This window comes from Lethenteron reissneri, chromosome 22 (genome assembly GCF_015708825.2).
Source record: "Lethenteron reissneri isolate LAM-NWPU_2019-01 chromosome 22, ASM1570882v1, whole genome shotgun sequence".
Classification (NCBI taxonomy): Eukaryota; Metazoa; Chordata; class Hyperoartia; order Petromyzontiformes; family Petromyzontidae; genus Lethenteron; species Lethenteron reissneri.
In genome coordinates this window covers 775532-796097 of record NC_083800.1, presented here as the reverse complement: position 1 = coordinate 796097, position 20566 = coordinate 775532, and the positions used below count along the sequence as shown (strand labels likewise).

Genomic DNA, 20566 nt, shown 5'->3' with positions numbered 1-20566 from the left:
GATGAGGTCCCCATCGAACGTGGGCCGTCATTGCCCCGGCGGCGTTTACGTGCGCCAAAATAAACCGCACCGCGCCAATGCTCACGATCCTTCCGATGCAGCGACCCACCCGGCACCTGCTCCTTGACACACGAGCTGATTCCATCATCGCTCCATCTCCTCGGTCGACGTCCTCTCTGGACGTGTTCTCGTCACAGGCTGCCAGTGCGTTGTTGTTCCTGACGAATGGGCATCGTCCCTCGAGCTGTGACTCATCCTGCCCAAGCCTGCTCGCTTGTCTTTAGTGTTTGGGTGATGTCACCATCTTGTGAATGAATGCCCTGTAGAAGCAATAGACAGTGCCCCATGTCTCTGTGTCTCCATGTTCCCGTGTGTCTCCGCGTGTCTCTGCGTGTCCCCATTCGTAGACCTTCAACCTGGCGTCTCCTGTGAGCAGCCCCGTGTACAGCCTCCGCTTCAGCACGCGCTGCCTGTACGTGGCCGTCGCCACGCAGGTGTGCGTGCTGGACTTCACCTGACAACACCTGGAACACCTGGACACGACACTGGGCCCCCGCACCTGCATCTGAGTTGCCGAAGCTCCTCGGTGCCGATGCCTTAACACCGAGGAGTCGCGTGGAAATTCGTCGCAAATTGGTGTCCCGGCGCCCCCTGCCGGCTCTCCCTTCTCTCCCTCTCATCCTGACTCCCTCCGCGCCTCTCCTGTCTCTCACTCTCCCTGCCAGCTCTGATCTCCCCGTCCCCCCATCTCCCTGCTTCTCCCTGCTTTCTTCCACCTCCCTGCCTCTCCAGTCTCCTCCCTGGTCCGCTCTCCCTGCCCCCTCTTGTCTCTTTGCCTCTCATTCTGTCGCTTTCCCAGCCTCACCTCTATCAATCTCTGCTGGTTCTCACCTCCCTTGCCCACCTCTCTCCCTGCCTGCTCCCTCTACTCTGTTCGTCTCGCCCTGCCTCTGCTTCCCTCCCCCCCACCTCTCCTTGCTCCCCTCGCTTCGGTGGTGGTGGCAGGGGAAATATTGGGGCTGTTATTTGATTCTCGGACGCCTTGGCGGGACGGTGTCTCCTGTCCATGTCTTCCCGGTGTGTTCATGTCTCCATTACCCCCTCCTCTCTCTGTCTGTCTCCTTGCCTCTGTGTGTCTCCCAGTCTCTCCCCGTGTCTCCCCATATCTGCCGTGCCCCTGCTCCTGCCTCCCAGGGTGCGTGACCCCGCGTAGCGTCTTGACTGGAACTGCATGCATGGGGGGGGGGGGCCGGTCACAGTAGGGGGCTCTGGGCAAGGGGGTCATGTCTCTGGGCGGGGAGTGCGTGTGGAGGAGTAAAGATGTTGAGAGTTTTACCTGCTCTGTGCCTGTCCTCGTGCAGAGTGATGGTGAGTGCCTGGTATGATGAGAGTGTGATGGTGAGTGTTATGGCGTTGGTGAGTGTTGTGGTATGTGTGATGGTGAGTTTTAGAGAGTGGTATGACTGTGATAATTAGTTTTTTACCATTTTATCTGGCAACAAAACTGACACCTTTTTTACAAGGAGTTATGTTTGCATTGGCCACAATACCTGCGGTCGGAATGCAAACAAAAAAACACGACTGATAATATATTCACTGTCCTTGAAGTTGATTGGTCCACACCCGAGACAGATTTTCTTAGAGCCTAGTCTCACATGGTGTTGGACCAGATGACGTCAAAAGGCGCACAACTCAAAGACAATGCACCATCAGAGTATGAGAGCTCGGGTTAACCATTTACACCATGAATGCTCGGGGTAAGCATTTACACTATAAACCAAATATCATATTTTGCTACTGGCAAAGGAGGTTCCAATGGTGTTATTACTGTCTTGGGTGTGTGTGCTGGTGATAGTGCTGGTGAGTGTTTCAGAGTGCTGGTGAGTGTTGGCGAGTGTGCTGATGAGGTGGTAAGAGTGATGGTGTGAGTGTTGTTTCTGTAATGAGTTGATGTGACGGTGAATTGGTGTGTGTGCCGCTTTGTGAGTGGCGGTCAGTGCCTCTCGGGCAATCTGACACGCAATGCACTACAACCCAAACAACTCAAGTTCAATTCCTCACTCAATCGAACATCAGCAGTAACTTGTAAATATCAATGTTAGAGGATATTGCCTCTCCTGTAGGTCGGCTCAGCCTAAAGTTTTGACAACACATTTGGTACATTGATACATATTTGTGAAAAATAGTGAGGGGTGGCGTTGGCTCGAAAACTAAACTATTATTTTATTGTACCAGGCATGACCCGCTGATCTACAAAGTTATTTTCCAGAAGCGACTTGGCCACAAATAATAGCCCAAAGAAGCTGGCTTATTAAGTGGCAATTTATAGCAGCAGTCGAATACTAAATTTTAAATGTGGAGGGAAACGGAGGACCCGGAGAAAACCCCCCGCGACCACGGGGAGAGACACACAGGGAGTGGCTTGAGGACTTCATCCAGCAGTGGCTTGATTAAGACTGAAGCTGCAACTAAATTATAATAATTGCCGAAGGTTGGAATCGAACTCGGGTCCCCGTGCCCTGCGGGCGGCGCCGTTACCGCTCGGCCACGCAGAAGCCCAAGAAACGCGTGGCCGTGCGCGCGCGCGCGCGGGGCACTGTGGGTAAATCAGTGCGGCTCCTCTGGCGGGGCCGCGAACCGGAGCGGCTCGAACTCGCGGGAGGGACCCGGAGGGGACCGGGAGGGGACCGGGAGGGGACCAAGAGGGGACCAGGAGGGACCAGGAGGGACCCGGAGGAGGACGAAGGGCATCGAGGCTCCGCGGCGGCAGTGCCGCGAGAAGAGGAAGAAGGTGGAGGAGGTAACGTGGAGCGGTGGCTGCGGGGGGAGGTGGGGAGACTGAGTTTGGGCAGTCACTGTCGTAGCGGGCAAGAAGCCACTCACTCAGCCACTCAGTCAGTCAGTCAGCCAGTCAGTCAGCCAGTCAATCACTCAGTCAACCACTCACTCAGTCACTCAGCCCCACAGTCAGTCACTCACTCAGCCACTCAATCAGCCACTCAGCCACTCACCCAGCCACTCACTCAGCCACTCACTCAGCCACTCAATCAGCCACTCAGTCAGCCACTCAGTGAGCCACTCACTCAGTCAGCCACTCAGTCAGCCACGCATTTGGCCAAGCAGGCGCTCGAGCAGCCATTGGGGCCGTGAGGCGCTTTCTGCCCGCGCATTGCGCGCCCGCGGTTGCTATGGGAACGGCCGGGAGCCATCGCGGATTACGGCCGTTGTCACTTCCCGTGTGTGTCACTTCCCGTGTCACTCCACGTGTGTGTCACTTCCCACGTGTGTGTCACTCCCCGTGTGTGTCACTCCCTGTGTCACTCCACGTGTGTGTCACTTCCCATGTGTGTCACTTCCCGTGTGTGTCACTTCCCACGTGTGTGTGTCACTCCACGTGTGTGTCACTCCCTGTGTCACTCCACGTGTGTGTCACTTCCCATGTGTGTCACTTCCCACGTGTGTGTCACTCCACGTGTGTGTCACTCCACGTGTGTCACTCCACGTGTGTGTCACTCCGTGTGTGTCATTCCACGTGTGTCTGATTCCACGTGTGTGTCACTCCACGTGTGTGTCACTCCCCGTGTGTGTCACTCCACGTGTGTGTCACTCCCGTGTGTGTCACTCCACGTGTGTGTCACTCCACGTGTGTGTCACTCCACGTGTGTCACTCCACGTGTGTGTCACTCCCCGTGTGTGTCACTCCACGTGTGTAACTCCACGTGTGTCACTCCACGTGTGTGTCACTCCACGTGTGTGTCACTCCACGTGTGTGTCACTCCACGTGTCACTCCCCGTGTGTGTCACTCCCCGTGTGTGTCACTCCACGTGTGTGTCACTCCACGTGTCACTCCACGTGTGTCACTCCACGTGTGTGTCACTCCCCGTGTGTGTCACTCCACGTGTGTCACTCCACGTGTGTCACTCCACGTGTGTCACTCCACGTGTGTGTCACTCTTGTCACTCCCTGTGTGTCACTCCCTGTGTGTCACTCTTGTCACTCCCTGTGTCACCTCGTGTATCACTCCCTATATCCCACCCACTGTGTGAAAGGAGATGGAGGTGAGGTTCAGGTGAGAGTGCATGAGATCAGGTGAGCAGCCGAAATGCTTCTCATCCCCTGCGTCCCACAGGGCAGGGGTAAGGAGGTCATGACCCCCAGCGCGCGGACCCCCCACCGCCTCCCTCGTGCGGGACCCCTCCGTGACCTCTAACCCCCTGCGGAGGAGACGGCGGCCCGCCCCACGGGGGGCTCCTGCGAGCGACTCCGTCAACGCGCGTCACTCGCGGGCGGTGGGCACGCTCCCCCAAGTGCCTCGGTGTGGGGTTCTCTACCTGTGCCCCGATTCGCCTGCTCACCTGCTCACCTGCTCACCTATGGATTGACTTATGCAGCTAGCTGAGGATGCTGGGTTTAGTGATGTGTGTTGTATGTGTCGCTATTGTAAACTTTTAATTTGTTGGGAAAACTGTTACGTTGTTTATATACCATTGTTTTAGTAAGTTTTAGAGGGGCTTGGTTTGGCCCGATTTTTTTTTTATTTAGTATATATTTATACTTAAAAATTTGATCTGTATTGTATTATGATTGTTATTGTCTGTTGCGGTTGAACCCAAATCGAATGGCTCACAGGGTAAATTCGAATAAATTAACTGAACTAAATCTATTGCTCACCTATTGCTCACCTATTCACGTGCTCATCGACATGTTTACCCGCACATTTCTCTCTCCACATGCCCACCTGTCTGCCTACTCACCACCACCTTCTCAGTCGCCCACCTGCCGACCTATCCACTTGTCCACCTGGTCATTTGTTGATTTGCTCAAGTGCCCACCTATTCACCCCTCTCCACTCGTCTGTCTGCTGGCTCTCCTGCACGCAGCTCTGGGCTGCGATGGAGCACATGGCGGAGGGAGACGCAGCGGCCCTGTCACACGACGGCAAGGCTGAGCCGCAGAGCGTGCCGGTGAGATCCTGTGTGTGCGGTCGCGCAGCGGTTAGCGGTTAGCGGTTAGTGGTTAGTGGTTAGCGGTTAGCGGTTAGCGCTCTGCACTACGAACCGGGAGACCCCAGTTTGATTCCCGCTCACGGCTATCTGGCCCGGATTCCACACAGGCTGTTGGGGCAAGTGCTGTTAGCGAGTACCTGTGGATGGCGGCTCGGCACACGAGCACCACGCCTGGCCGCCTTTTGTCTCCCCAATGACAATGTTTTACACACCGTGCCAGGTACTTATTTGAGGCTGAGTCGACTTAGGAGAGGCCCAGGACCGGTTAAGATTATTGCCACCGGTGTTGCCCATGAGCGGGAATCAAACTCGGGTTGCCGGTTTCGTGGCGCAGTGCGCTAACCGCTGCACTACCACTGCTCACAATTAAATCGATTCAACACACGGGTACACACAGACCCACATATACCTGGTGTGGTGTGCAAACACTGGGGAGACAGTGGTGGGCTACCCGGGGGTTCTTGTCTTTTTGCACCGCAGATTTCCGCTCTCAAACACAACGGGCTGCTCCAGAGCCTGGCTGTGGAGACAGAGCACACACCGCGAGCAGGTGTGCACCGCACTGCCACACCACACTAGCGCACTACCACCCCGCACTGCCACACACTACCGCACTGCCACACTGCCACACCGCACTACCACACTGCCACACCGCACTACCACACTACTGCACTGCCACACCGCACTACTACACTGCCACACCACACTACCACTACCACACCGCACTACCGCACTGCCACACCGCACTACCACACTACTGCACTGCCACACCGCACTACCACACTGCCACACCGCACTACCGCACTGCCACACCGCACTACCACACCGCACTACCGCACTGCCACACCGCACTACCACACTGCCACACCGCACCGCACTACCGCACTGCCACGGGAACAGCATAGGCACACAAACATGCAGAGAGAGACACAAAGACACACAGAGCATGTGTGTCTGCCTACGCTGTTCCCGTGTCTGTGTTTTATCATTCATTCTTACCTGATGATGGTTGCTTGTGTTGCAACCGAAACGTCGTATTCTATTATTATTTGATTTTATTTTCTACGTGACTTTACCGAAAGAACCAAAGAGTAATTCCTGCAGTCACGAAAGCTTCGAATCATCATTAATTGGCTGAAACGATCTTAAAATAAGTACCCCATGTAGGCAGGACCCTTCTGAAAATTATTCCTCGAACTCTGTGTAACCTTTCTGAATAAATAAGTGATGATTATTAATTAGTACATTTCAGTGACGATTATCTGAACTGGTCCTGGGCCTCCCCTAGGTCGACTCGGCCTGTTTTAAACATCTCCACTATGGAGACAAAGGTGGCCAGATGTAGTGCTGGTCAAATATCCCCTCGTGTGCCATGCCGGCCTTCACAGGTGCTCATTAACAGCACTTGCGTCAACAGTCTATTAAGGCTATATGGGGGATCTTTGTCTTTTTCTGTGTGTGGGTGGACAGAGGAGATGGAGGATCTGATCCAGGCTCAGAATGAGTGGGCAGCAGTGGAAACGATTCAGCCAGGTGACACATCATGTCACATCACCACGCATCATTATACACCCTCGTCACATCATCACTCATCCTCAGATCATCAACATCATCACATCAGCTTGACCCCTTCACATCAGCAGAGAGCAACCTACATCATCATCACATCATTACCCCCATTATCTAGTCGAGGTGCCGATGAGTCAAGGTGCGTGTGTGCATGCCCGATGACCCGAGTTCGATTCTGCTCACGACTAATAACAGTGGCTTCCCCGAGGTCGACTAAGTCTTAAACGAGTACCTGACGCGGTGTGTCAAACATCAGCACTGGGGAGACAAAGGCGGCCGGGCGTGGTGTTGGCGATCTGCCCTCTCATGCGCCTTGCGGCCTTCACAGGTGCTCGCTAACAGCCCTTTACCCGACAGTCCGTGAAAGGCTACACGGGGGACCTTTGTCTGTGTGTGAGCAGTGGCAGGAGCGGGGGCGGAGGCGCTCACTCAGACGCCTCCCATCTCCTTCAGCGAGGCCCTGCACCACTTCCAGACGGCCGACCTCTCCCGCTACTCCGTAATCACAACGTCACCACGCACCATAACCACACCACCGCAGCGTAACCTCACACGCACACATCTACAGCGACAGAGATCCTTAAGAGACTGTTGGGGCAAGTGCTTGTAGCGAGCGCCATCGTGTGTTAGTGTGCGTGTGTGTATGTAGTGTGTGTGTGTAGTGTGTGTATGTAGTGTGTGTATGTAGTGTGTGTGTATGTAGTGTGTGTGTGCGTGTGTAGTGTGTGTGCATGCGGGGAGTGGTGGCGCAAGTGGTTGTTGCGGCCAATGGCCAGGATTTTCAGGTGGGGGGGTGGGGCAACCCCTCCAGCAATGAGAAATGATAGAGGAGTTGTTAGTAAGTAAGGACTTGTTAGTAAGTAAGGACTTGTTAGTAAATAAGGAGTTGTGAGTAAGCAAGGAGTTGTTAGTAAGTATGGAGTTGTTAGTAAGTAAGGAGTTGTTAGTGAGTAAGGAGTTGTGAGTTTGTAAGGAGTTTTTAGTAAGTAAGGAGTTAGTGAGTAAGGAGTTGTTAGTAAGTAAGGACTTGTCCCTTGATTTTTTTTCGACGCGTGTGCGGCGATGGCGCAGCCATCGATTGAGGGTCGAATTCGAACCGCGTCGTGTGATCGGCATCGCACTCGCTGAAGGTGAATGCCTTCAGGGAAGTCGTGTACTGTGTACGCAACTGGTTTGCCGTTACTTATTGCTAATTATGGACTCAGATTATTGTCCTATCATCTCATAGAGTCCCTGGCACGTAATAATATGCTACACAGTGGCAGTGGGGGTCGCAAAATGCCGATTTATTACTAATAAACCCCAAAGATCCGATCGAAATCCCCAATTTCATTGGAGGGGCACGTGCCACCCCACCGCCCCCCCCCCACTGGCTCCGCCAGTGGTTACGGCGCTGCGCTACGAACCCAGCGACCCAAGTTCCCGACTAAGAGTGGTGAATATCTGAACCGGTCCTGGCAAGGTCTGTGAACATCATCACTGGGGAGACAAAGGTGGCAGGGCAAGGTGGTGGCCGCAGCACTCCCTGTGTCCCCTGGCGGCCTTCATCAGTGCTCGCCAACAGCACTCGCTCGAACAGCCTCTCTCTGTATGCCGGGTATGTGGGGTATCTCTGTCGGTATTTTAAATGCATGTTTGTTAAAAATAGGATAGTGAATACAAATTATGAAGTGAGGTGTATTCAATATAATGGGATATTGCCACAGACCGATGTGATTTAGGCAGATAGTTTGTGTGTTGAACTTCTTTCACACAGCGTATGTACCCTAGCCTTGTTCATCAGAGACAGAGGAAGACAGCAACTGTAGGTGTGCCTGCACTTCCTCAGAAGGGCAACAGCGAAACGAAGAGGGATGTGGTGGGTGAGGGGGGGTGACATGAAGCAGTGGACCCAGCTCGGCAGGGGGTGACACCGCAAGAGCTGCTGCCGAGGGTTGGAGCGGTTTCACATTCACCACCCACCTACGAACCTGAAGCTGACACCGACGGATTTGTGTGTCTGTGTGTGTGTTTGTGTGTGTCTGTGTATGTCTGTATATGTGTGTGTCTGTTTGTGTGTATCTGTGTGTGTGTGTGTCTGTATGTGTGTGTCTGTTTGTGTGTGTGTGCGTGTGTCTGTGTATGTCTGTGTCTTAGTAGCAGAGGTGTGGACTCGAGTCATGTGACTTGGACTCGAGTCAGACTCGAGTCATGAATTTGATGACTTCAGACTCGACTTGGACTTGCATAACAATGACTTTGTCCCACCTCTGAGGTGTGGACTCGAGTCATGTGACTTGGACTCGAGTCAGACTCGAGTCATGAATTTGATGACTTCAGACTCGACTTGGACTTGCATAACAATGACTTTGTCCCACCTCTGCTTAGTAGTGTAGTGGTTAGCGTGCTGCGCTCTGAACCTGGCAACCCGGGTTCGATTCCAACTCACGGCCAACACTGGTGACGATTATCTGAACCGGTCCTGGGCCTCCGCTAAGTCGACTCAGCCTCAAATGAGTACCTGGTGCGATGTGTGAGCATCACCACTGGGGAGATAAAGGCGGCCGGGCGTGGTTTTGGCCACCTACCCCTCGTGTGCCGTGCCGTCCTTCATAGGTGCTCGCTAACAGAACTTGCCCCAACAGCCTGTTAAGGCTATACGGGGGATCTTTGTCTTTGCCCCCCCTCCTCCCTCCCCCGCGTAGAAGTTGATTCAGCCCACGCTGCGTCGAGGGGGGCTCTCGGCCCTCGCACACTTCCTGTTCGGCCCCCCACGCCTCCGCCGGGAGCTGCAGGGAGAGCGAGACCTGGTGTTCACCATGGCTCTGTGTACGCACGCACGCGTGTGTGTGTGTGTGCATGTGTACACCTCCGTGTGTGTGTACGCACTAGTGCGTGGGTAGACAGATATTATTGTTGTATCGCTGAATATTCTCCCGGGTCGCTTATAGACAGGTAGGCACAGAACTAGTCGTAGCCAGTCATCGCAAGAGCTCTACTCGACGTGGTGTGCCGAGTGCAGATTAATTTTAGTCGCTGACCTGGACACACCCGGCTGAAATTAAGTCCTGTGAATACACACCTATGCGTGGTATGTACATGTCGTGGTGTATATGTGGGCTGTCTATTGCGTGTGTGTTGGCACAGTAGGGGGTACAGCTGGTGCATCTACCAGTCATCTCTGCTAACCCATGGCACCTGGGTCTGTCCCGAGACCTCCTGTCGGCGAGCCTTCGACACTTCACGTGGCCTCGAAGTGCACCTGGCCTGGCACGAGTGCTGTGGTGTCGTCGCCGTCACTTGGTGGCGAAGGGCGGGTTTTGGTATTGGTACAACACCAGTCAAGTTCCAGGTGATGTTGTGCATGCAGGTGGGAACCCGAGCGACTAGGATATAGTCTTATTTGCAGGAGTGACATTGGTCACCAAAATTACAAATTACAGCGACGAAGCAAATAGAAATCAGAGCAAAAGCAACCGTGTCGTGTGGTACGTACGCACGCGTGCGTGTTACGGCACGTGCCCCAACAGCCTGTGTAGGCTACACGGGGGATTTGTGTGTGCTCAGGCCCACTGGATCACAGCCAGGCCGTACAGACACGCATCCTGCAGACCGTCTACCGCCAGCTCACGGGCTCCCGCCTCGACTGCCCACGCTTCGGCCCCCACTGGGAGGAGATCGGCTTCCAGGGTACATCACCATGATCGCCATCATCACCATCGCCACCATCACCATGATCGCCATCATCACCATCGCCACCATCACCATCGCCACCATCACCATGATCGCCATCATCACCATCGCCACCATCACCATGATCGCCATCATCACCATCGCCACCATCACCATGATCGCCATCATCACCATCGCCACCATCACCACGGCAACAATTGCCATCACCACCAGCACCATCGTCATCATCATAGGCGCTTGCTAACAGTACTTAACACCTAAGAGTCTTTGTTGTGTGTGTACATGTGTGCATGTGTGTGTGTACGTGCGTTTACGTGTGTGTACGTGTACTTGCGTGTGTATGTGTGCGTGCGTGTGTGTACGTGCGTTTACTGTGCGTACGTGTGTGTACGTGCGTGTACGTGTGTGTACGTGTGCTTGCGTGTGTGTGCGTGCGTGTACGTGCGTGTGCATGTGTGTACGTGTGTGTACGTGTACGTGTGCATGCGTGTGTGTACGTACGTGTGTGTACGTGTGTGTACGTGTGTGTCCGCGCGTCTATGTGCGTGTGCGTGCGCGCACTGTGTAGGCAGTGACCCGGGCACCGACCTGCGTGGAGCGGGGCTGCTGGGTCTGATGCAGCTGCTGTGTGCGCTCACGGAGCCCCACAGCCTGCCTCTCGCACGCGACCTCTACCGCCTCTCCCAGCACCACACACAGGCACAGCGCTCGCCACATACGCTCACCACACTACACACGCACATACACACAGGCACAGCGCTCGCCACATACGCTCACCACACTACACACGCACATACACACAGGCACAGCGCTCGCCACATACGCTCACCACACTACACACGCACATACACACAGGCACAGCGCTCGCCACATACGCTCACCACACTACACACGCACATACACACAGGCACAGCGCTCGCCACATACGCTCACCACACTACACACGCACATACACACAGGCACAGCGCTCGCCACATACGCTCACCACACTACACACGCACATACACACAGGCACAGCGCTCGCCACATACGCTCACCACACTACACACGCACATACACACAGGCACAGCGCTCGCCACATACGCTCACCACACCACACGCACACACACAGGAAAAAGATCCCCCGTGTAGCCTTAACAGGCTGTTGGGGCGAGTGCTGTTAGCGAGCACCTATAAAGGCCGGCACGGTATACGAGGGGGTGGGTGGCCAGCACTACGCCCGACCGCCTTTGTCTCCCTAGTGGCGATGTTTACACACCGCACCTGGTACTCATTTGAGGCTGAGTCGACCTAGGGCAGGCCCAGGACCTGTTCAGATAATCGTCACCGGTGTTGGCCGTAAGCGGGAATTAAACTCGGGTCACCGGGTTCGTAGCACAGGGCGCTGACTACTACACTACCGCTCCCCATACACAGAAACACGCATGCACGCACACGTTCACATCACAAACACGCGCACGTACGTGTGTACACACTCGTTCACTGCACACACTCACCACACTCTATCTCCTACAGAACTTCCCATTCTGCATCATGTCCATCAACCTGAGCCGCATTTGCCTGCAGGCTCTACGCGAGGAGTGCCTCACCAGGTGAGTATCAAACTCACCAGGCGGACCACACTCACCGCACACAGGCACCGCACATTAAGCGGTGATATATTTCGCTTTCCCACTCGCCAGTGAATCCACCTGCACACACGCACACTCACTCATCCACTCGCTCACTATCGCCCTGGCCCTGTATGTGCCGCGAGCAGGGAGTGTAACCGCCGGCTGCAGGTGGTGCCGGTGCTGAGCGACCTCTTTGCTGCGCTGCTGCTGCAGCTGCACCGCACGTGGAGGGAGCGCCACTGCACCATCGCTGACTCCGGCGCCGTGCTGCAGGGTGCGGACCCACCGCTCGCTCGCTCGCTCACCCGCATGGTCGCCTGCACAGCGACTCACCCACTTGCTTGGAAAGATCCCTGTTTAGCCTTAACCGACTGTTGGGGCAGTTGCCGTTCGCGAGTAGCAACACCGATGAAGGCCGACACAGCACACGAGGAGTTTGGTGGCCAGCACCACTCCCGGTCGCCTTTGTCTCCCCAGTGGCGACGTAGCGGAGGCCCAGGACCGTGAACGGGAATTGAACTCCGGTCGCCGGATTCGTAGCGCGGTGCGCCAACTGCTACACCACTGATATCCGCAGCACCCTCTCGTGAGCCGTGACAGGTGCTCGCGAACAGTGCTTGACCCCCAACCGTCTCTCCGGGGGGTCTCTGTCTTTGTTCTAGAAGTGGAGGTGGCCGCCAAGCGGTCCCCGAGGCAGCTGCTGCGCAAGCTGGAGCTCCACTTGAGCGGTGGCGCTACCGGCCCCACCGCTCCCGCCGGCCCCACCGGCCCCACCGCAGCCCAGACCCTCGGCTTCTCCTCCGTCTCCGACATGGACGGCAGCCCCCACGGACGCGCGGACAGAAGCAAGGGGGGGCATGCGGGGGGCAGGGGGCAGCAATACATCGTGGACGAGCGCACAGCGCCCTAAGGGAGGAGTGCAGGGCGGGGAGGGGGTCACGCGGTGGAGGGCGGAGGTCGCGGGCTGCTCTCGTTGGAGCCGGGCAACCCCACGGGGCCGCCCGGCTTCATCCGGGTGGAGCGACCTCCACTCGGGCACGGGGTGTCGCGGTGCTGCTCCGGTGATGAGCTCCGCTCAAGAGAAAGTTAATGACAGGTGGCGGTGGTCGCTGGTGATAGTGGGAGCGGTGGTAGTGGTAGGGGTTCAAGTTCATTGTGTGTAGCTAAGATGAGAAGGCGAGAGACCAGGGTAGGAGTATCCCGCTTGCAAGAGTGACCCTGGTCACCAAAGTGACATGAACAAATATAGTACGGCAATGAAGCAAATATAAATCGGGGTTAGTGGCGTTAGTTGATAGTTGTGGCGGTAGTGATGGCGATATTGGGGGGCGGCGGTAGTCATTGCGCGTAGGGCGTTTTCCGGTTCGCTAAACACACGCGTGACGGTTACCAACGCACCGGTGTGAGATGAATTGGAGATCCGGCCGCTCTTGACGTTTGCGTCGCCAAAGTCCGACATGGCGGGGGAGGAGGTGCCGCTAACTTTGACGCCAGCTGCGGCCAGCGGCGCGCAGAGACGGACATCGCCGACTCGGAGACTGGGAAACGCTTCGGGAATAATGATCAAAATCAGATGTCTAACAGCTCACCCACCGGCGATTCCATGAATTGCCGTCATTAGGGTTAGGGGGTAGGATGTATGCTTGTTTTGTCTCGTTTGTACCGTCTCGTTTGTATTGTTCATACAAAAAAAGGTTTCTGGGTTAGATCGCGTAAGTACAAATGTGTTGTAACCCTCCACCACCCGACAGCCAATTCGTAAGGGATTTGTCGCGTAAACAAAACTCCAGTTAGTCACTGCTTCATCCTACCGGTGTGTTGGAGAGTAAATCCACAACATTTACAATTTGAGTACCGCGATTTGGCAAATCGCGATGTAACCCAAAAACCTTTATTATTATTATTAATATTGGTGGCGAAAGCCTACTACGTGTTAATCTCGTTTGTATTGATCGTCTCGTGCATTAAATCTTGTCCGTTAGCCTCAATCCGCATTCGTGTTTTATTTCCGTGAATCTCGAAACGCTCGATCCGTGTGCGTCTCGCGATGCGACGTGCGTGCGTCTCGCGATGCGACGTGCGTGCGTCTCGCGATGCGACGTGCGTGCGTCTCGCGATGCGACGTGCGTGCGTCTCGCGATGCGACGTGCGTGCGTCTCGCGATGCGACGTGCGTGCGTCTCGCGATGCGACGTGCGTGCGTCTCGCGATGCGACGTGCGTGCGTCTCGCGATGCGACGTGCGTGCGTCTCGCGATGCGACGTGCGTGCGTCTCGCGGAGCGTAGGAGGAAGAGATCCGCATCGATCCGCCGATCGTCGTTTCACGCGCAATCGGCACGGGGCGAGCGCCTCGGGTGAAGCCCTCTGAGCGGTGAAGGGGGGTGGGGGTGAAGGGGGGCTGGGGGTGAAGGGGGGCTGGGGGTGAAGGGGGGCTGGGGGTGAAGGGGGCTGGGGGTGAAGGGGGGTGGGGGTGAAGGGGGGTGGGGGTGAAGGGGGGCTGGGGGTGAAGGGGGGCTGGGGGTGAAGGGGGCTGGGGGTGAAGGGGGGTGGGGGTGAAGGGGGGTGGGGGTGAAGGCGGTGGGGGTGAAGTGGGGGGTGTGGATGGAACTGGGCAGTGGCGCTAGACGCGAGGGTTGTGCTCCAAGTCAACGCCGGGCACCGCCGGTGCGTGGCGCTGCTGGTGACTTGGTGCGGTGACTCCCGCGTGTGCAAACGTGACACAAACGCGTGGTGCAGCAGCCGTGTGTCACTCCACTGCTGGCTGAATGCCTCTCTCCCCCCCCCCCCCCCCCACACCGTGTCGGTCGCCGCAGTCGCGTTTTTACCGTTTGCTGTTTTCACCAGAAGATGAGACGACAGATGTTGGCTCAACTTTCCAAAAACGACACAGGTTAGCGTGTCAGTATTCTGGGTTTTTATTCAATCCATGCTACTTGATGGACAAATGCATTCAGAAAGCGCAAACAAAACTGTGAATACAATCGTGTAGTTTTACATCCACGTTTATTGACCTGAGAGAGTTGACCTCGCGAACTCTCCAACACAAACACGACGTTGCCGGGGCAACGCGATGCCTGGTCTGCAGCTTTACCCACTCACCTCACCCACTGTCCTGCCGCTCACCATGCCGCCTCACTCGTCCACTCATGTTCAGTCTCACCTGCTGGCTCGTGGACCCACTCACCTACACTCTTCACCTGTACGACTTACCGTACCTATCCGCTCACCTACCCAGCACTCACCTGCCCGCTAAGCTGCCGCCCTCACCCCTGAGGCGAGACGTGGCCCAGGAGGGGTCACTGTGTGGCCCAGGAGGGGTCACTGTGTGGCCCCGTGACCACCTCCCCACATTCTCAGCTCTACCATCACCATCCACCTCATCCTCCTCAACTCCAATCCGTTGTGGACCCCTGAATTCTGTTAGACTGCATGGGTGGCCCCGAGCCTCAACCAGCCCCCTAGCTTTAGGGGGCTAGCGAATTGGAGGGGGTTTGCCCCCCCCCCCCCCACCTGCTAAAGTCACGTCAAACAAACCTTGGTACATTGTTTAACACTAGTGGCGGGTTTCCCTCACCACGTCGTCAAAAGGAAGATCGAGACAATTCCCAAGGGGGGGGGGGGGGGCGACGGTCCTGAAATCTCTAAATATGGCCCCCTATATTAATACAACATTAAATGTCAAGACCACAGCAATGTGCGTGCGTCTCAAGGAGGGTCTTGCTGCCCCCATGAGTTGCCGTAGCGCTCCACCCTTCAGACGAGGTCACGCCGCAGAACTGGCCCCAGGTGCCCCCCAGACCGAGCGCAGGCCCAGGCGGCCCCCGGGCCCTCTGAGAGCCCTCTGAGGGCCCTCTGAGGGCCCTCTGAGGGCCCTCAGAGGGCCACGCTGGCCAGGCTGGCCGTGCTGCTCTGCGCCTTGGCCTTGGCCGCGCCGCGGCGGCGGCAGCAGCAGCAGAAGAGGCGGCGCAGCTCGGCGCGGAAGGCGCCGTGCAGCCAGGCGTAGATGAGCGGGTTGGCGCAGGCCGAGCTCATGGCCACCCAGTGGCACGCGAGCTGCACGGCGCCGAAGTAGCGCGGCGCCACCAGCGACAGGTCGACGTCGCGCGCCAGGTTGAAGGCGTGCAGCGGCAGCCAGCAGAGCGCGAAGGCCGCCACGACGGCCGCCAGCAGGCCCTGCGTCTTGCGACGGCGCCGGCGGTCGCGCTCGGCCTGGGCGCGCGTCACGCTGCCCGGCACGACGCGGGCGCGCAGCTTCGCGCCGAGCCGGGCGTAGGCGGCGACCGCCACGGCGAGCGGCAGCGCGTAGGTGAGCGCGACGAGGGCGGCGGCGTGCGCCACGCGCTCGCGCTCGCGCCGCGCGCCCCACAGCTCCTCGCACAGCGTCACCTCCGCCTCGCCGCCGTCGTCGGCGGGCAGCCGCACGTAGCGGGTGTTAGCGAGCGCCGGCGCGGCCAGGGCGGCGCCCAGCAGCCAGAGCGCCGCCGCGAGGAGGCCGCAGCGGCGCGGCGACATGCGGGGCCGCAGGGGGTGCACGAGCGCCGAGTAGCGGTCGAGCGCGATGGCCACCAGCGTGAAGGAGGAGACGTGCACGGTGACGGGCTGCAGGTAGAGCGAGGCCAGGCAGGTGCCGCGGCCCAGCACCCAGCCGCGAGGGTCGTACACGTAGGCCAGCGACGTGGGCACGCACAGGGCGCACATGAGCGCGTCCGACGCCGCCAGGTTGCCGATGAGGAAGTTGGTGACGGTGCGCATCCTCTTGACGCGCGCGATGGCGCCCACGAGGAGGACGTTGCCCACGATGGCGGCGGTGACGAGGAGCGCGTAGAGCAGCACCACCAGGGGCTTGAAGCGCTCCAGCAGCTCCAGAGACTCGAGCTGGTCCTTGGGAGCGAGCGAAGCCTCCGTGGGATCGTCCGGGGTGGAGAGGGACGCGGGGAGCGTCGGGCCAGATGCGCGGAGGTCGCTGCTGACGACGGCGGCGGTGGCGTTCGCGTCGCTCGGATCGGGGGCGAGCGACATCGTCAAGGATTTGCGGTTCCTGGGCGGGGGAGAGTGGGACGAGGAGTGATGTGTGCGTGGAAAGTGCTTCAATAAAGTTCGTGAGGCGGGCATTGTAGAGAACTGTAAAGACGCACGGACGGACATGAAATACAAAGATCGGCATTTCGCATGGTGTCTGGCTCTGGTTTGCTCTCACACAGACAGCCACTCGCAGTGGTGGGCGACTTCGTCTCACATTTGAGGCACAGCAGCCCCAGCGTGGTGAGCCCACGCTGCCCCATGACGCTATCTTGAAGTGTTTCCCCTCCACTGCGACCTCAGAAATGCTCAGTACACTTGGAATTGTCACGGTGGTCAATGGACACTCGCTCACTCCCTCGATGCAGGCCTCGCCCGTAGCGACACGTTTGACCAATGTCGGGACGGGTCCGCCACTGATGCAATGAGCGAGCCACCTCTTGTCAGAAGTGTCGATCAGGGCTGATTAAGTCAGGTGGGGGTAATTAAAACAGCTGACCCACCCCGAACAATGAGGCCGATGAGCCAATGGCAATGCAGCAGGGCTAGCGAGCACGACTATATAAAGGGGCCGAGACAGAATCGGAAAACCGTGGACCACCGAGGTGCGCAGAGGATAGCAGCAGGAGCAGCAGCAGCAGCAGGAGCAGCAGCAGCAGGAGCAGCAGCAGCAGGAGCAGCAGCGCGAAGGTGAGGCGAGGGTGAAGGGGCACGGCCCGGGAGCCCCGCTACCGCCACGCGCACAGCGGGCGAAGAGGAGGAGGCCTCGCCAGGCCCCGTGTGCGGCGCAGCGCTGCGGACACACGACCCACTGCGTGTGTCTGTGTGTCTGTCTGTGTCAACGTGTGTGTCTGTGTGTGTCTGTGTTGTGGGGGGCGGTAGTGTAGCGGTTAGCGCGCAGCGCTGCAAACCCGGCGGCCCAAGTTCGATTTCCGCTCACGGCCAACGCCAGTGACGATTGTCCGAACTTGTCATGGGCCTCCCCTAGGTGACCTCGGCCTGAAGTGAGTACCCAATGTGATGTGTAAAACATCACCACCTGGGGAGACAAAGGCGGCAGGGCGTGGTGTGCCGTGCCGGCCTTAATAGATGCTCGCTAACAGCACTTGTTCCAACAGTCTGTGCAGGCTATACGGGGGGTCTTTGTGTGGAGCGGTGTGAGCGGGCCACACGTGGCGGGGTGGAGTCGTGGTCGCGTTGGCTGCGGTGTGGCGGCTTGTGGCGGCGCCTTCCTCGCTTTGCGCTCCCAGTTCAACTCGACGATTCATCTCGCCCCGCGTGTCTGTCACGGCCCCACTCAGCCCGTGGTGAATTTTAAATGGGATTTTCTAGCGACGTTTTGATCGCGCGCTACCCCGCGACCACCACCACTCATCCGCGCAGCGCCGCACGGCGCTCCGAACCTCCTCCGGGAGGCGGCTGCGGTAGCCGCCCTCGTCCTCCTGCACGACGCAGACGCCGCGAGCGGCCCTTGCGCTCACCCTCGGGCTCGCTGGAATGCCGCCTGTCGGCCAGGGTCTCCGGGGAGGTCGACGCTGCCATGCAGCCATGGCAGCTGCACGAGGCACTGTCCTGATCCCCCCCCCCCCCCCCCGTTTGCTGAAAGTCGCTTGCAACTTTCATCAGCTAGCCGAGCCCAGAGACGGTTGTTGTGGGTTTGAAGGGGTCCTTGATGGATGCCTTGCCTGCATGTCCCTCACTGATGTGCATCGGTGGGGATGTAAACCACCACCACGCCTCGCCTCCTGTTGATGGGGAGGTAAGCCCACGACAGCCTGGGATTTGCAGCTCCCCACACCTCCCCGCCACACACACCCTCATTCTTGCACACGCGCGCACGTCAACCGATACAAACTCACGCGCCAGCACACGTGGCACTTGCCACCGCTGACACATCCGTCTCACACGGCGCCTTTCGCGACCGATATCGTCCACAAGAGGTGGCTGTCGCCTCCTGCTGCTGGTTGTAATGACTGGCGGAAACGTCGTACTCGGATTATATCATGAATGTTGTATGTTTACTCTGCAACACACCCCGTGTGCTGTACCAGTAACGAATTGGCACGTTCTGTTTACGTGACAAACCTTACCAATTGGCTGTGTCGGGTGGTGGCGGGTTTAACGACTCATTTATATTTACGCGATCTAACTCAAAACAAAATGCTTTATTGTGGCTAATACACATCCGCGATCATCCACCCAGACAGATTTACCCCAAGACTGACGTCGGCGCACACACACACTGGCACCTGATGTTGGCACACACACACACTGGCACCTGATGTTGGCACACACACACACTGGCACCTGATGTTGGCACACACACACACTGGCACCTGATGTTGGCACACACACAAACACTGGCACCTGATGTTGGCACACACACACACACTGGCACCTGATGTTGGCACACACACACACACTGGCACCTGATGTTGGCACACACACACACACTGGCACCTGATGTTGGCACACACACACGCACCACCTCCCCAACGCAAGTCCCGCGCTGGACTGGAGATACGAACACGTGCACAGGAGTAGCTCCCGGGTTCCCTGTGGTTCCGTGCCCCCGTGTTCTCCATGGTTGTGTCCCAGTGTCTTTGTTTTAATGTCCCCATGCTAACCGGCGTTTCTGTTCTTCACCCTCTATCTTCCCAGTCCCCTCGTCTCTGTCCCTGTGACTCCAAGCTGCCCGTGGAGACGTCTCGGTGTGCGCCTGTCCGTGCCTTCCTGGTCTCCTTGCACCACCGATCATGTGGAGCCTCCGAGCCAAGGCCCCACAGACCCCTTTCTCCATCTCCGCTCTACCCCAGGGGATTTGCACTCTGGGTTTGCATTTCTGTCTGTGCCACCCTTCCCGGGTCGCGTCTCACTCACACCCAGCTCACGACTCACCCACACCCTGGTCACGTCTCACCCACACCCAGCTCACGACTCACCCACACCCTGGTCACGACTCGCCCACACCCAGCTCACGACTCACTCACACCCAGCTCACGTCTCACTCATACCCAGCTCACGTCTCACCCACACCCTGGTCACGTCTCACCCACACCCAGCTCACGACTCACCCACACCCTGGTCACGTCTCACCCACACCCAGCTCACGTCTCACCCACACCCAGCTCACGTCTCACCCACACCCTGGTCGCGTCTCACCCACACCCAGCTCACGACTCACCCACACCCTGGTCGCGTCTCACCCGTGTGCCGAGACGCCCAGACACGAGGTGTGGAATTTGCCAGGCGCAGGCGGAGCAGGGGCGACCATGGGGGGGAGACGGGAGGCTGAGCGAGGCGGTCGGCGACGTTACGAGAAGGGAGGGGAGCCGATCTTAGCTAATGAGGTGGGAGGTGATTTGAAGCGATGAGCAATTGTAGCAGGGAGGAGACAGGTGATGGGAGATGGGTGGAGACGGGAGGCAAATGAGAGATGAGGCTGTGGGGGAGATGAGGCTGGAGACTACGCTGCGAGTGGAGACTTCCACAGCCGATCTGCAACTAAGAACGCGGTGTCTCTGCCACCCTTCACCCCTCATTCCCTCCACCGCCCCCTGCCCCCCTGTGGTGGCGTTGGAGACCGCGAATGACGTCGCGCGTGCCTTGGTGCCCCTGGCGGTGTGGCCAGACAGAGCGGCGAGACAAAGGCGGCCTCGTGGGCACAGCGGTTATGGCGCGAGACA

The 20566-nt window shown here is 57.8% G+C and overlaps 3 protein-coding genes across 9 annotated transcripts in view; 2 read left to right on the top strand and 1 right to left on the bottom strand.

Annotated features, from left to right (window-relative positions):
• The window catches only part of FBXW4 (F-box and WD repeat domain containing 4), a 48468-nt gene extending 47200 nt beyond the window's left edge, over positions 1-1268 (top strand). For 2 of the 3 annotated variants that reach the window (XM_061556220.1, XM_061556218.1), the window contains one exon: positions 408-1268. In XM_061556220.1, the coding sequence (XP_061412204.1) occupies positions 408-518 (111 nt within the window). In that variant the 3' untranslated portion in view covers positions 519-1268. The remainder of the gene's footprint in view (positions 1-407) is intronic. The other variant, XM_061556219.1, reaches the window with a different exon arrangement.
• Positions 1269-2613: 1345 nt separating this feature from the next.
• Positions 2614-13849, top strand: ELMOD3 (ELMO domain containing 3). Of its 3 annotated transcripts, none has more exons than XM_061556237.1 (12): positions 2614-2800; positions 4131-4290; positions 4882-4965; positions 5488-5557; positions 6478-6540; positions 6978-7075; positions 9261-9384; positions 10123-10245; positions 10817-10947; positions 11764-11840; positions 12008-12135; positions 12524-13849. In XM_061556237.1, exons 3-12 carry the CDS (start codon positions 4894-4896, stop codon positions 12769-12771), a joined length of 1134 nt encoding a protein of 377 aa, XP_061412221.1. In that variant the 5' UTR covers positions 2614-2800; positions 4131-4290; positions 4882-4893; the 3' UTR covers positions 12772-13849. The 3 variants fall into 3 exon arrangements, with proteins under 3 accessions (XP_061412221.1, XP_061412219.1, XP_061412220.1); XM_061556235.1 differs by having other exon boundaries at positions 4131-4316; XM_061556236.1 differs by lacking the exon at positions 4131-4290.
• Positions 13850-14895: 1046 nt separating this feature from the next.
• LOC133345473 (prolactin-releasing peptide receptor-like) lies at positions 14896-20376 on the bottom strand. Of its 3 annotated transcripts, none has more exons than XM_061556230.1 (2): positions 20087-20376; positions 14896-16899 (listed from the first exon to the last, which is right to left on the bottom strand). In XM_061556230.1, exons 1-2 carry the CDS (start codon positions 20152-20154, stop codon positions 15735-15737), a joined length of 1233 nt encoding a protein of 410 aa, XP_061412214.1. In that variant the 5' UTR covers positions 20155-20376; the 3' UTR covers positions 14896-15734. The 3 variants fall into 3 exon arrangements, with proteins under 3 accessions (XP_061412214.1, XP_061412216.1, XP_061412215.1); XM_061556232.1 differs by lacking the exon at positions 20087-20376 and adding an exon at positions 18362-18436; XM_061556231.1 differs by lacking the exon at positions 20087-20376 and adding an exon at positions 17098-17413.
• Positions 20377-20566: the final 190 nt, after the last annotated feature.

Coding starts and splice junctions, on each gene's coding strand:
- ELMOD3 (XM_061556236.1), top strand. CDS start 4,894: ATGGAGCACATGGCGGAGGGAGACGCAGCGGCCCTGTCACACGACGGC. Junction 6,541..6,977: donor AGTGGAAACGATTCAGCCAG/GTGACACATCAT, acceptor GTGTGTGAGCAG/TGGCAGGAGCGGGGGCGGAG. Junction 12,136..12,523: donor CTCCGGCGCCGTGCTGCAGG/GTGCGGACCCAC, acceptor TCTTTGTTCTAG/AAGTGGAGGTGGCCGCCAAG.
- LOC133345473 (XM_061556230.1), bottom strand. CDS start 20,154: ATGGTCGCCCCTGCTCCGCCTGCGCCTGGCAAATTCCACACCTCGTGT. Junction 16,900..20,086: donor CTGGGCGTCTCGGCACACGG/GTGAGACGCGAC, acceptor TCCCCCGCCCAG/GAACCGCAAATCCTTGACGA.